This window comes from Polypterus senegalus, chromosome 7 (assembly GCF_016835505.1).
Source record: "Polypterus senegalus isolate Bchr_013 chromosome 7, ASM1683550v1, whole genome shotgun sequence".
Lineage (NCBI taxonomy): Eukaryota > Metazoa > Chordata > Cladistia > Polypteriformes > Polypteridae > Polypterus > Polypterus senegalus.
Genome location: NC_053160.1, coordinates 19614281 through 19626428, shown reverse-complemented (window position 1 = coordinate 19626428; position 12148 = coordinate 19614281). Strand labels below are relative to the sequence as shown.

The 12148-nt window shown below is 40.6% G+C and overlaps 1 protein-coding gene across 2 annotated transcripts in view; it reads left to right on the top strand.

Moving 5' to 3' along the window:
* polr1e (RNA polymerase I subunit E) overlaps positions 1-12148 on the top strand; it is a 49717-nt gene that overhangs the window by 29786 nt on the left and 7783 nt on the right. The window contains exons 8-11 of one of the 2 annotated variants that reach the window (XM_039758308.1): positions 361-457; positions 4266-4399; positions 5239-5314; positions 7581-7712. In XM_039758308.1, coding sequence (XP_039614242.1) covers positions 361-457; positions 4266-4399; positions 5239-5314; positions 7581-7712 — 439 coding nt within the window. The remainder of the gene's footprint in view (positions 1-360; positions 458-4265; positions 4400-5238; positions 5315-7580; positions 7713-12148) is intronic. The other variant, XM_039758309.1, reaches the window with a different exon arrangement.

Genomic DNA, 12148 nt, shown 5'->3' with positions numbered 1-12148 from the left:
TTCTGATCTATTTTCATGTGTGCAGAGTATAAGGACTGTGAACCTCAAAGAGTATTTGTAACTGTTTTTTTATTTACCAGTTAGATTTATTAATATTCAGAATATTCCTTTAGGAGTTGTTTAGTTACATCTCTTGGCCGTGAATTACGTTTACTGAGTAAATGTAAGGTACAGCCTACATTATAATAAAAAAAGTTCAGAGTCACAATTGACTCCTTCAAATTAAGACACAAAAGCACTTAAATACGTGTGTTATATGAGCAGGAGTAACTCACTCAGAGAATGTTTAGCTATGATACTTTTTTTACATAACACATTAAAATTCCTAATATTTAATATGTTTCCTTAGCAGTTATTCAGTTATCTCTCCTGCTGAATATGAAGTATTAGAAATCCCCTCTCAGATTTTCAGGGACATCAAGTCAGAAGATATATTGAAAATGATTGAGGAGGACAGGTAAGAATGTAACTCTTACCACTGAAACACCTTTTTCATCTTTTTTATGAGGTGAGAGGTAATAAGTCATTCTCATATGCATTTAAAATTTCTTGATGTGTAAGATTTTGGTTCAAGGTCAATGTGCTAATAACAACAAATTTTAGGAAATGACAACAATCCTGAAATAGAAGGATAGAATTTGGCATTGACTCGACTAAATACGAAGTTAAATTTGGAGTAAATGCAGTAGTTAAATGTTGGTAGAGTTAAATGGGGACAGGTTTGCTTTCCTGCTAGGCTATATTTGCCTGTTAATAGCTTTTTGTGTTTGCTTCTCTATTTTCCTCTGAAAGGTACAAAACCATACTGCTCACTTTATTAGCATCTCAAAACTGGCCCATTATTATTGTAGCTGTTTGACCTGCAGGTTTATTAGATGAATTAACAGTGACAAATTTAAGAACTAGAATATGCATTGTACAGTAAACAGAAAGCAATGGGTTCAGTCTATGATGGTGATTGTATTCAAAATAATTTCTGTGGCCTAGAGCAGATTTGAATGACTACTATTAGATGCATGTATGGAAAAACCTATATTATAATAAAATCACTCGAGAGTCAAAGTTGATTTTTTCAAATCTAACCTCAAAAGTCCTTAAAAGAGCAGATTATGTGAGCAGGAGTCATTCATTGATGATCACTTCAGAAACCGATGTAGAATAATTTAGATTTCAGCCACAAAACTGACTTAATCTACTTGGGTGGTTTGGTTTTTAGCAAAAATGATATCACTGTTGCTTTCAGCTGAGGGTAAGTCTTATTTTCATCTATGGTCTGTAACATGGGGAACAAGCTGAAAAGCATTTCACAAGTAAATTATATATTCTCCATGCTGTGTTATATCATGATATGTTGGACTTTTGAAGGGTACACATGACATTCATTGTCAACATATTGATTCCAGTTGTATTGTACAATCACACAGCCTGCACTGTTTATAATGTTTCTTGCAAGCGCAGCATGTGTATACAGTTTTTAAGATCAGCATTTAGCTTTTTGTTTCTCATAATCTTTTACATCTGAATATACATTGATTTTTGAATTGAGTAACAAAGGCACTCTAAAGGTGCCTGACCCAACACAGACTCACACCAGAGGCACAGATAAAAATAAATAAACTTTTATTTTTCTTCATCTGTGGGGCACGTCTTCCCTGTGACCCCCACAGGCACAACACAGTCCCAAGTACACCAACCCAAAACCAAAGAACTATCCTCCACTCCTCCCAGGCAGATTCGTCCTCCTCCTTCTGACTCTGGCGCCTTGATTAGTGGCTGCAGGCTTCTTTTATAGCCCACCCGGAAGCGCTCCAGGTGGTAATTGGCCTAATTAGGCCGCACTTCTGGGTGTGGCTGCTTTACAGCCCACGTGGGCTCATTAAGCCATGCACCTCCCCCTGGCAGTGGCCACGGAGCCCAACAGGGATGAGCTGCAGTGTAACATAATTGTGGCCCCGATGCAAACCAAGGGATGTTGTCACCAAGTGTTCTGGAGGACGTAATGTGCGTCCCAAGGCAGTTCAACGGATCCAGTGCCAAAGGGGCATCCTGGCCCAGGCATGGGTCCCGGCCGTCCACCGCAGTGTATATACGTATGTATGTATATATATATATATATATATAGTGGAAAGCAGCCCCAGACAGGCAGACACCAATGGTTTCCACCCAAGCACACGTTTATTCATATCTACTATATACTTCCAGGTGTGGTGGAGGTGCTGACGCCCAGGGCTCTTCAGGCATCCAGGCGCGCCCCCTGGGTACCACCCCCACTGATCGCGACTAAATATATATAACACGGCGTATTTCAGACCACGAATGCCATGAATGTAATTACCCCGATCTACATGCTGTCAAATAAGCACGCCGTGGCACAACGTAAAGAGGCTTTGCCTCTGACGCTGACATCCGAGGTTCAATCCCTGAGAGGGGGTGCAGTGAGTGTGTACAACTGATGAGCCCAGAATTAGGACGAAACACATGTCGCATACTCATTGCATTATTTGGCAGTAAAACTATGCAACATTCTATGATCTGCTTCTTGCAACTGAAGAGGGCACCATGACGGATGTTTGCCGACTTGCACACCAACCACAAGTGTTACCTGGTAGGTAACCACCCATACAATCAGATTGTGATTCAGACTACAAATACCTTGAATGAATATATATATATATTGTGGAAGTCGACCCGGACACAGACAGGCAGACACGTTCATGTCACCCACAAACACGTTTATTTACAATATTTACAAATATTAGCAATGGTCACACAGACCCAGTTCAGTTTAAATAGTGCACACAAACCCCAAAGTCACAGTCCTGGCCTCACATGCCTTGTCTTCGGGCCGCCTCCACACCTCCTCTGTGCTTCGTCCTTCCTCCTCTCGACTCCAGCCTTGAATGAATGGAGACGGCCCCTTTTATATGGTTCCCGGATGAGCACCAGGTGTTCCCGGCATTCCTCCTCTGGCCACGCCCCAGCGTGGCAGAAGTGCCGGCTGTCCTCCCGGCTGCTCTCCGGGCGCCATCCTAAATCTTCCCCCCAGCACTTCCTGGTGTGGCGGAAGTGCTGGGGTAACAGGTCCCAAGGCATTGGGCGCTCCTGGCGGTGACCACGGACCCCTACAGGGTGGAGCTTCCATGCCCTGTACCCGTGGCCCCCAGAGCAACCCGGAAGGCAACCCCCACGTGATCCAGGGTGGGCACAGACCCACATCCGGTCCCTCATGACGTCCCGGCCGGGTCACGGCCCCTGGCATCCCTGACTCTATATATATATATATATATATATATATATATATAATATATTGTGGGGCCGACCCGGACACAGACAGGCGGACATGTTGTTTTTCACCACCACACGTATTTATTATGTACAATATTTACAAATATTATGTCACTGAGACTTAGTCACGTGCGCAAACCCCCAACACACAGTCCTGGCCACACAAATGCCTCTTCTTCGGGCCGCCTCCACAATCTCTGCTCCTGCCTCGTCCTGCTTCCACCCGACTCCAGCCCTGAATGAAGGGAGACGGCCCCTTTTATACGCTCCCGGATGAGCTCCAGGTGGTTTCCAACATTCCCCCGTTGGCCACACCCCAGCGTGGCGGAAGTGCCAGCTGTTCTCCTGGCAGCTCACCGGGTGTCCTCCTTAATCTTTCCCCCAGCACTTCTTGGTGTGGCAGAAGTGCTGAGGTAGCAGGTCCCCAAGGCATTGGGGCGCCTCCTGGTGGTGACCACGGGCCCCTACAGGGTGGGGCTTCCATGCCCTCAACCCGTGGCCCCCAAAGCAACCAGGATGGCGGCCCCCACGTGATCCAGGGTAGGCGCAGACCCACATCCGGTCCCTCACGGAGTCCCGGCCGGGTCGTTGCCCCTGGCATCCCTGACAGTATATATATATATATATATATATATATGAATATTAAAAACACAAAATATATATTCAGATGTAAAAGATTGTGAAACAAAATGCTAAATGCTGATGTATATGGGAATATTATACATATTCTATATTATATATATATATATATATATATAATGAGATGCTGACCCTCTGACTAGTGCAGGCAAATATCAGTGATTTGAACTTAATATGTGACAGTAAAGAGAGCTGATGTAGTGATCTGAAAAGTGGAGTGACATATGCCTGCCTTGGTTATATATGTATGAATATGTGTGTATGTTTGTGTGTGTGTATATATATATATATATATATATATATATATATATATATAATTTGTTCATGTGTTCAATGTACAGGTCACCTTTATCTGTGATAGAAGGCTTGAAGAACCTGCCTACTGATACTGAAGTTCGTGATGAAAAAGCTCGCATTTTGTGGTATCTAAATCAGCTCATTAGGATGGCAGGACAGACTATAATAAAACATACCTGTAAGTTAATTTCCTTGATGCACTTCAATAAAACGCCATAGGGCACTACAAGTAGAAATAAAGTAGTGATTGCAGGATAGATTTTTATATAGGGTAATATTGGAATGGCTTGGTGGTAAATCATTGTCTTAGTCAAGCTTTTATATTCTTCTCATGTTGGCATGTGCTTTTTACCTGGGTATTGTGGCTTTCCTCCCACAACTTTAGAGACATGTTCACATGTTAATTGATTCTTTCTGCTACCAGGATATGTCCCAGCCCCCTATAATCTTAAATTGGTTTAAATAGGTTTGGGGATGCTTTCTTTTTATCCATAGTATCACTATAGTATCTTTCAGCTTGTTTTTATGATTTTAAAGCTGTTGATAACTCAGGACTGGTACCCTTTCTCTACAGAAAAAAAATTGCAATTTACTGTAAAATAAGTTAAAACTGATAAATGTAATTGACATCCACCAATCTTTATTTCATGTTCTATAGAGCAGACACGTTGATTTTCATTTAGGAATGTGATTCCTTTTTAAATAGTGGAAGAGTACCAATACTTTTTGCCAAGTCTTCCCCCACTTTAAGGGGCTTTGAAACAAGCCAGAATTTGTCCTTTTGAGGCAACTTTAGTATAACAAGATGGTATAACTTTTTTATTACCTTTATTTCTTACTTTTTAACTGTTTTTATTGCACATGTCAGTATTATTTCTCTGTTTTAACTTTGCAGCAGTAGCATCAGTTTAGTATAATTTTATGTTTAATTAAAGATTAGATTAGTTTAAGATTGTATGTAATGCATCACTTAAAGTGTCATCTGTACAGTCCATTAAATTGTCATTCATTTTTCAGTTTTTGTGAGCTGCCCTCATTTAATTAAGAGCACGTTAAGGAAAAATTTCACACAATTATCCTATAACACTGGGAGGTGAGTATAACTATAGCTCAAGGAAAAAGTACTTATTGCTTCAGATTTTTGTCTTATGTAAAGATGTAATGAAACTTCTTATACTCGGAGCAGTTTCTGTGCTTGAAAGTACCTCAGTTATTTCATTAGGCAAACACCACATGCACTTCCACTACATACAGTGGAAAGTACAGAAGTACTGTATGTAATATTTTAGGCAACAGTGACATTTTAGTCTAGTAAACTAAGCAATAATATTAATCCATGTGATGTACTAACAAATTAAGGTTTTAACTAAACTTACAGATTCATGGTTTTGTTTGGTATTTGGTATTTTTCACAGCAGATTTCCTCAGTAGTTTTTTGGATTGTAATCCAAAGGGAAGATAATATGGATATAGAGAAAGACACCAGAGTTTGTCTTTGTCTTCATTATTTGATGTAAAAAGTAGTCAAGCATGCAGTTTTTAGTCGTTAAAGTTTTAGTATCCCTATAGTGGGCTAAACCCAGTTAAAGCAATAATAAGGATTAACTGTTTAAATGCCCTGCGGTGGGCTGGCGCCCTGCCTTGCGCCCTGTGTAGGCTGGGATTGGCTCCAGCAGACCCCCGTGACCCTGTAGTTAGGATATAGCGGGTTGGATAATGGATGGTTGGATGGTTGTTTAAATGCCTTTGTGATTGGGCCTGATTTAGGCCAACCCTGCCCATTATAAATTTCACTGGTTTATTAGCATAAACTTGCCAGTAAATAGGTTCAGGAGGAACATCATGCCATGATAGAAAAAAAAATCCTGAAAATGACCATGTTTTTCTCTATCTGAAAATCCTCACAAACCCATATTTATGGGTCTCTGGACCACATTCAGAACCATAATGTCCGAATGAAATGTGTTTTGGACAATGCTCAATCTTCACAGTAGTGACTGTCATGCTAAAATATTTTATAAGCAAGGTTTAATCTTTTTGTTGATGTCTTAAATAATAATATGGCTGCTGAAATCCATAGCATAGCAACAAGACAGAAGCTACTGCTCACTTGCAAGAGCTTCAGTACACAACTTAAAGTCAGACAAAATGTACCTGGATGTTCTCTTGACAAACGAGCCAAAATGGAAATTCTTTGGCTGGTATGGATAAAAAAAATAGATAACACTGTATCTGACACTAAGATCTCTATACCAGTGGTCATACAGTATATGTTGATGGCAACGTCATGTTTAGGATTTCTTTGGTTTATCAAGAGCATTGACATCTTACCATCACTGAGGATTTCTCAGATGAATGTAGGGTATTCTCTCTATGACCTGAAGCAAATTGCATTTAAGACACAAAGAAAGTACCTTGATCAAAAAGTTGTAATTTTGAGGATGGTAAATACATAAGAAATGCAGAGTGTTCAGTGACCCAGTCAAAATTCATACGTACACCTACTAGAATGTTGTGGCAGGATCTTAAATGAGGAGCTCACATTTAAAAGTACACAACGTTATTGAGCTAAAATAGACACAAACAGGAAGAGCAAGTCAGAAATGGAGGTTTTCATAATTGCCTCTTATGGGACAAGGGGACAAAACCTGCTGTCCAAAATGTGATAGAGGCAAAATTTGAACAGGGATTTAAAAAAATAGCGTTCATACCCAGTGATTGCTTTAACGCCGTCAGTTTCCCATCCTGGTTTAAATGCCACCAGTTTATTGTCAGTGTCTGCTTCCCCAGCACTATTAGCAAGATGCAAGGTAAAATCTTCAAAATATTAGGCATTAACTTATGCTGGAGCTATATTTTCTATAAAGATGACCCATATATCTATTTTAAATAAATGTAATTAATCCTTAGCCCTCAAAATTATTCAAGAATAACAAATTGCAATCAGTCCTGTCCTCTCTCTTGCCTGTAACCCCATCATCCCATACAATGAGTATTTGAATTCTGTGCTAATATGCGTGATACCTGTCTCTGTAACTAAGTAGCAGGAGTAGAGGTTTAGTTTTATTAACACCTTTTAAATGCACTTTAGAATGTTGCTCTATTTGCTTTTTTAGATTCGTTAAACAAAACCTATATTTAGAGTAGAATTTCAGGCGGAGTGCATACTGACCATATTATTTTTTTTTATTATTATTTTTTTCTCTGCTAAACAGAGTAGCTTAGTTACTATACTTTGTTTGGGCAAATGGTATTAGGTTGCGTTTTTGTTTTTTTATTTTTATTGTCTGTTTTTTGTCTTTATTAATTTTGTCACTTTGTGTGCAACCCTATAGATAAATAGACATTCTTCTTTGCAGGATCCAGAATGTGGTGTCATTATCTATGAAGTCCAAAATTGCTGCGTACGCTTTAGCATTAATTCTGCACATCAATGATTATCAGGCAGATTTGACAATTTTACAGCGAGACGTGAAAATTGGTGAAAATCAGTAAGTTAATTTTTTTTTTTTAACCTTACTATATTTAAACTGCAGGGAGGGTCTAAAAACCAACACATTGTCCTTTATGTTGTTTGAGGATGCACAATAATCTGGGATTCAAGCTCACATTTTTTTTTACAACAAAGACACACTTCCTGACAGTTAAGAAAATGCCACCACCTGAATACAGCTGTACAACAGAGATTAAATGAACAGGCAACAAACCAGTCTTGCTAATTGTGTACATGTTAGTTGCACATTGAACATGACAACTTGCAGCACAGTCCGTCCCAAAACCTTTTTACTGCTCCATTTATTTGATTTATTATGGGATCGGCAGAGAGATAGGTAGGAATGTATAAACTTGAGTATATCACTCTTCAGTAGGAGCAGATGCAAGTAGATGATTACATCAGTTATGGCTTTTCCTTCTTTTAGTTCCTCTAGTGATTGCCATAATTAACTGTAGAGGCTGAAAAATCAGTTCACCTTTAAAGAAAGGCTGTGATAGGGTACTCCATTACAATGTCACCTGACACATAATGATGCTTGTTTTTATCAGTAACTGCAGTGCTTATGAAAGACAAACCTATTCACAAAGTGGAAACCTGCTATAACTAAATAAATTTTGCTCCACTGACAGACTGAGGCGATCGTTCCTCCCCCACACTATGTGACTCTTCAATTCCACCTGGGGGAGTAAATGCTAACATTATTCAAAGTTATTGTCTGTTTTTACATGCATTTTTATTACTCTTTAATATATATATATATATTTTTGTATCAGTATACTGCTGCTGGATTATGTGAATTTCCCCTTGGGATTAATAAAGTATCTATCTTATCTATCTATCTATCTATTTATTGTGGAGCTGACCCGGACACAGACAGGCGGACATGTTGTTTTTCAACCACCACACGTTTATTTACAACTATTTACAATAATATTAAATGGTCACTCAGACCCAGTTCGTGCACAATACCCCAAACACACAGTCCTGGCTACAAATGCCTCTTCTTCGGGTCGCCTCCACACCTCTCTCGTGCCTCGTCCTGCTTCCACCCGACTCCAGCCTCGAATGAAGGGAGACGGCCCCTTTTATATACTCCCGGACAAGCTCCAGGTGGTTCCCGGCATTCCCCTCTTGGCCACGCCCCCGTGTGGCGGAAGTGCCGGCTGTTCTCCCGGCAGCTCTCCGGGTGTCCTCCTAAATCTTCCCCCCAGCACTTCCTGGTGTGGCGGAAGTGCTGAGGTCACAAGTCCCCAAGGCATTGGGGCGCCTCCTGGCGGTGATCACGGGCCCCTACAGAGTGGGGCTTCCATGCCCTGAACCAGTGGCCCCCAAAGCAACCAGGAAGGCAGCCCCCACGTGATCCCAGATGGGCACATGCCCACTTCTGGTCCTCCAAGGTGTCCCGGCCGGGTTGTTGCCCCTAGCATCCGTGACACTATCTATCTATCTATCTATCTATCTATCTATCTATCTATCTATCTATCTATCTATCTATCTATCTATCTATCTATCTATCTATCTATCTATCTATCTATCTATCTATCTATCTATCTATCTATCTATCTATCTATGCACAATGGGCATACATTTACACTAGGCTAGATCTGGACAAAATGCTATTGTATCAGTAATCTGTGTTTACACTCCAGTCTAATCAACATCCACCCTGAATAAACATAATACTTTGTGTATTTAGTGTTGTACTTTTATGGCAGTGCATTGTTTCTGCTGAGTTCTAGCATTGTACATATTCTCTCTCTTCCTGTTCTCCAACCTAGGCTTTCCCTCTCCCTCCCCCTCCTTCATGCTTAACAGTTCCTCAGAGTACTCTTTCCGTGTTTTCATGATATCCACAATTCTCCATGCTTGCTGATAAGCGCAAGTACAAACTCCAGCCTGCCTTTCCTGAGTTGTTGAATGAACTGCAGGAACCTCTTTTGAGCCACCCAAAGATCTTTCTCCTCCTCCTCCATAGAATGAAGCCTTCAAAAGATTTTCTTTTTTCGCACCCACTATAGTACTTTTTTACCATCTCTGTTTGTTCTTCTTTGTGCCTGAAATAAATTTTATTACAACTTATGACACTGAGATGTAGATGCACCTCCAGTTTTGAATAATTAGTAAATTATTTTGCACTGTGATTGTGAAAAAATAACGTTGACTTGAAAAATGCTGAATTTATCCTTTTATCAACTATTCCTTTCCCTGACCAAGCAGGATACACTCACAAATGTATACATATACAGTGGTGTGAAAAACTATTTGCCCCCTTCCTGATTTCTTATTCTTTTGCATGTTTGTCACACAAAATGTTTCTGATCATCAAACACATTTAACCATTAGTCAAATATAACACAAGTAAACACAAAGTGCAGTTTTTAAATGATGTTTTTTTATTATTTAGGGAGAAAAAAAATCCAAACCTACATGGCCCTGTGTGAAAAAGTAATTGCCCCTTGTTAAAAAATCACCTAACTGTGGTGTATCACACCTGAGTTCAATTTCCATAGCCACCCCCAGGCCTGATTACTGCCACACGTGTTTCAATCAAGAAATCACTTAAATAGGAGCTGCCTGACACAGAGAAGTAGACCAAAAGCACCTCAAAAGCTAGACATCATGCCAAGATCCAAAGAAATTCAGGAACAAATGAGAACAGAAGTAATTGAGATCTATCAGTCTGGTAAAGGTTATAAAGCCATTTCTAAAGCTTTGGGACTCCAGTGAACCACAGTGAGAGCCATTATCCACAAATGGCAATGAAACAGTGGTGAACCTTCCCAGGAGTGGCCGGCCGACCAAAATTACCCCAAGAGCGCAGAGACGACTCATCCGAGAGGTCACAAAAGACCCCAGGACAACGTCTAAAGAACTGCAGGCCTCACCTACCTCAATTAAGGTCAGTGTTCACGACTCCACCATAAGAGAGAGACTGGGCAAAACGGCCTGCATGGCAGATTTCCAAGACGCAAACCACTGTTAAGCAAAAAGAACATTAGGGCTCGTCTCAATTTTGCTAAGAAACATCTCAATGATTGCCAAGACTTTTGGGAAAATACCTTGTGGACTGATGAGACAAAAGTTGAACTTTTTGGAAGGCAAATGTCCCGTTACATCTGGCGTAAAAGGAACAAAGCATTTCAGAAAAAGAACATCATACCAACAGTAAAATATGGTGGTGGTAGTGTGATGGTCTGGGTTTGTTTTGCTGCTTCAGGACCTGGAAGGCTTGCTGTGATAGATGGAACCATGAATTCTACTGTCTACCAAAAAATCCTGAAGAAGAATGTCCGGCCATCTGTTCGTCAACTCAAGCTGAAGCGATCTTGGGTGCTGCAACAGGACAATGACCCAAAACACACCAGCAAATCCACCTCTGAATGGCTGAAGAAAAACAAAATGAAGACTTTGGAGTGGCCTAGTCAAAGTCCTGACCTGAATCCAATTGAGATGCTATGGCATGACCTTAAAAAGGCGGTTCATGCTAGAAAACCCTCAAATAAAGCTGAATTACAACAATTCTGCAAAGATGAGTGGGCCAAAATTCCTCCAGAGCGCTGTAAAAGACTCATTGCAAGTTATCGCAAACGCTTGATTGTAGTTATTGCTGCTAAGGGTGGCCCAACCAGTTATTAGGTTCAGGGGCAATTACTTTTCACACAGGGCCATGTAGGTTTGGATTTTTTCTCCCTAAATAATAAAAACCATCATTTAAAAACTGCATTTTGTGTTTACTTGTGTTATATTTGACTAATGGTTAAATGTGTTTGATGATCAGGAACATTTTGTGTGACAAACATGCAAAAGAATAAGAAATCAGGAAGGGGGCAAATAGTTTTTCACACCACTGTATACTAACTTGTACTAAGCCAATTTAGATTTAGTATTATGGGATTAAAACCCATATAGCAATTAACCTAACTGCATTTTAACCCCGTCTCCTGTGCTAGCAATGGTAACCTCATGATACCCTTCATATTTATCGTGTGCACTGAAAACCTTTTCTTTTGTTACATTTGTGGAGTTTGACCCCCGGACACAGACAGATGGACTCAGAATGTCCTTAAAACACCACCAGTTTTATTTTACTTTTTCCTGCAACACACATTGCAAACCCAAATATTCTCAATAACTCAATCCTTATCTTTCCTTTTCTTCACCGCCTCCACTCTTGTCCTGCAGGCTCCGCGCTCGTCTAACCAACTCCTGCTTCCCGAGTGGAGTGAGGCGGCCCCTTTTATACCACTCCTGAAAGTACACAGGGTGTTCCTCAATTAAGTCCCGCCACACCCAGAAGTGTTGCGTTTTAAATCCTGCTGCTCTTCTGGCAGCACTTCTGGTTGAGGTGGAAGTGCTGCAGACCACAGTTCCGGGATTATCCCAGCAGCCCCTGGAGGGTGGCCACGTTACCCAACAGGCTTGAACGTTACA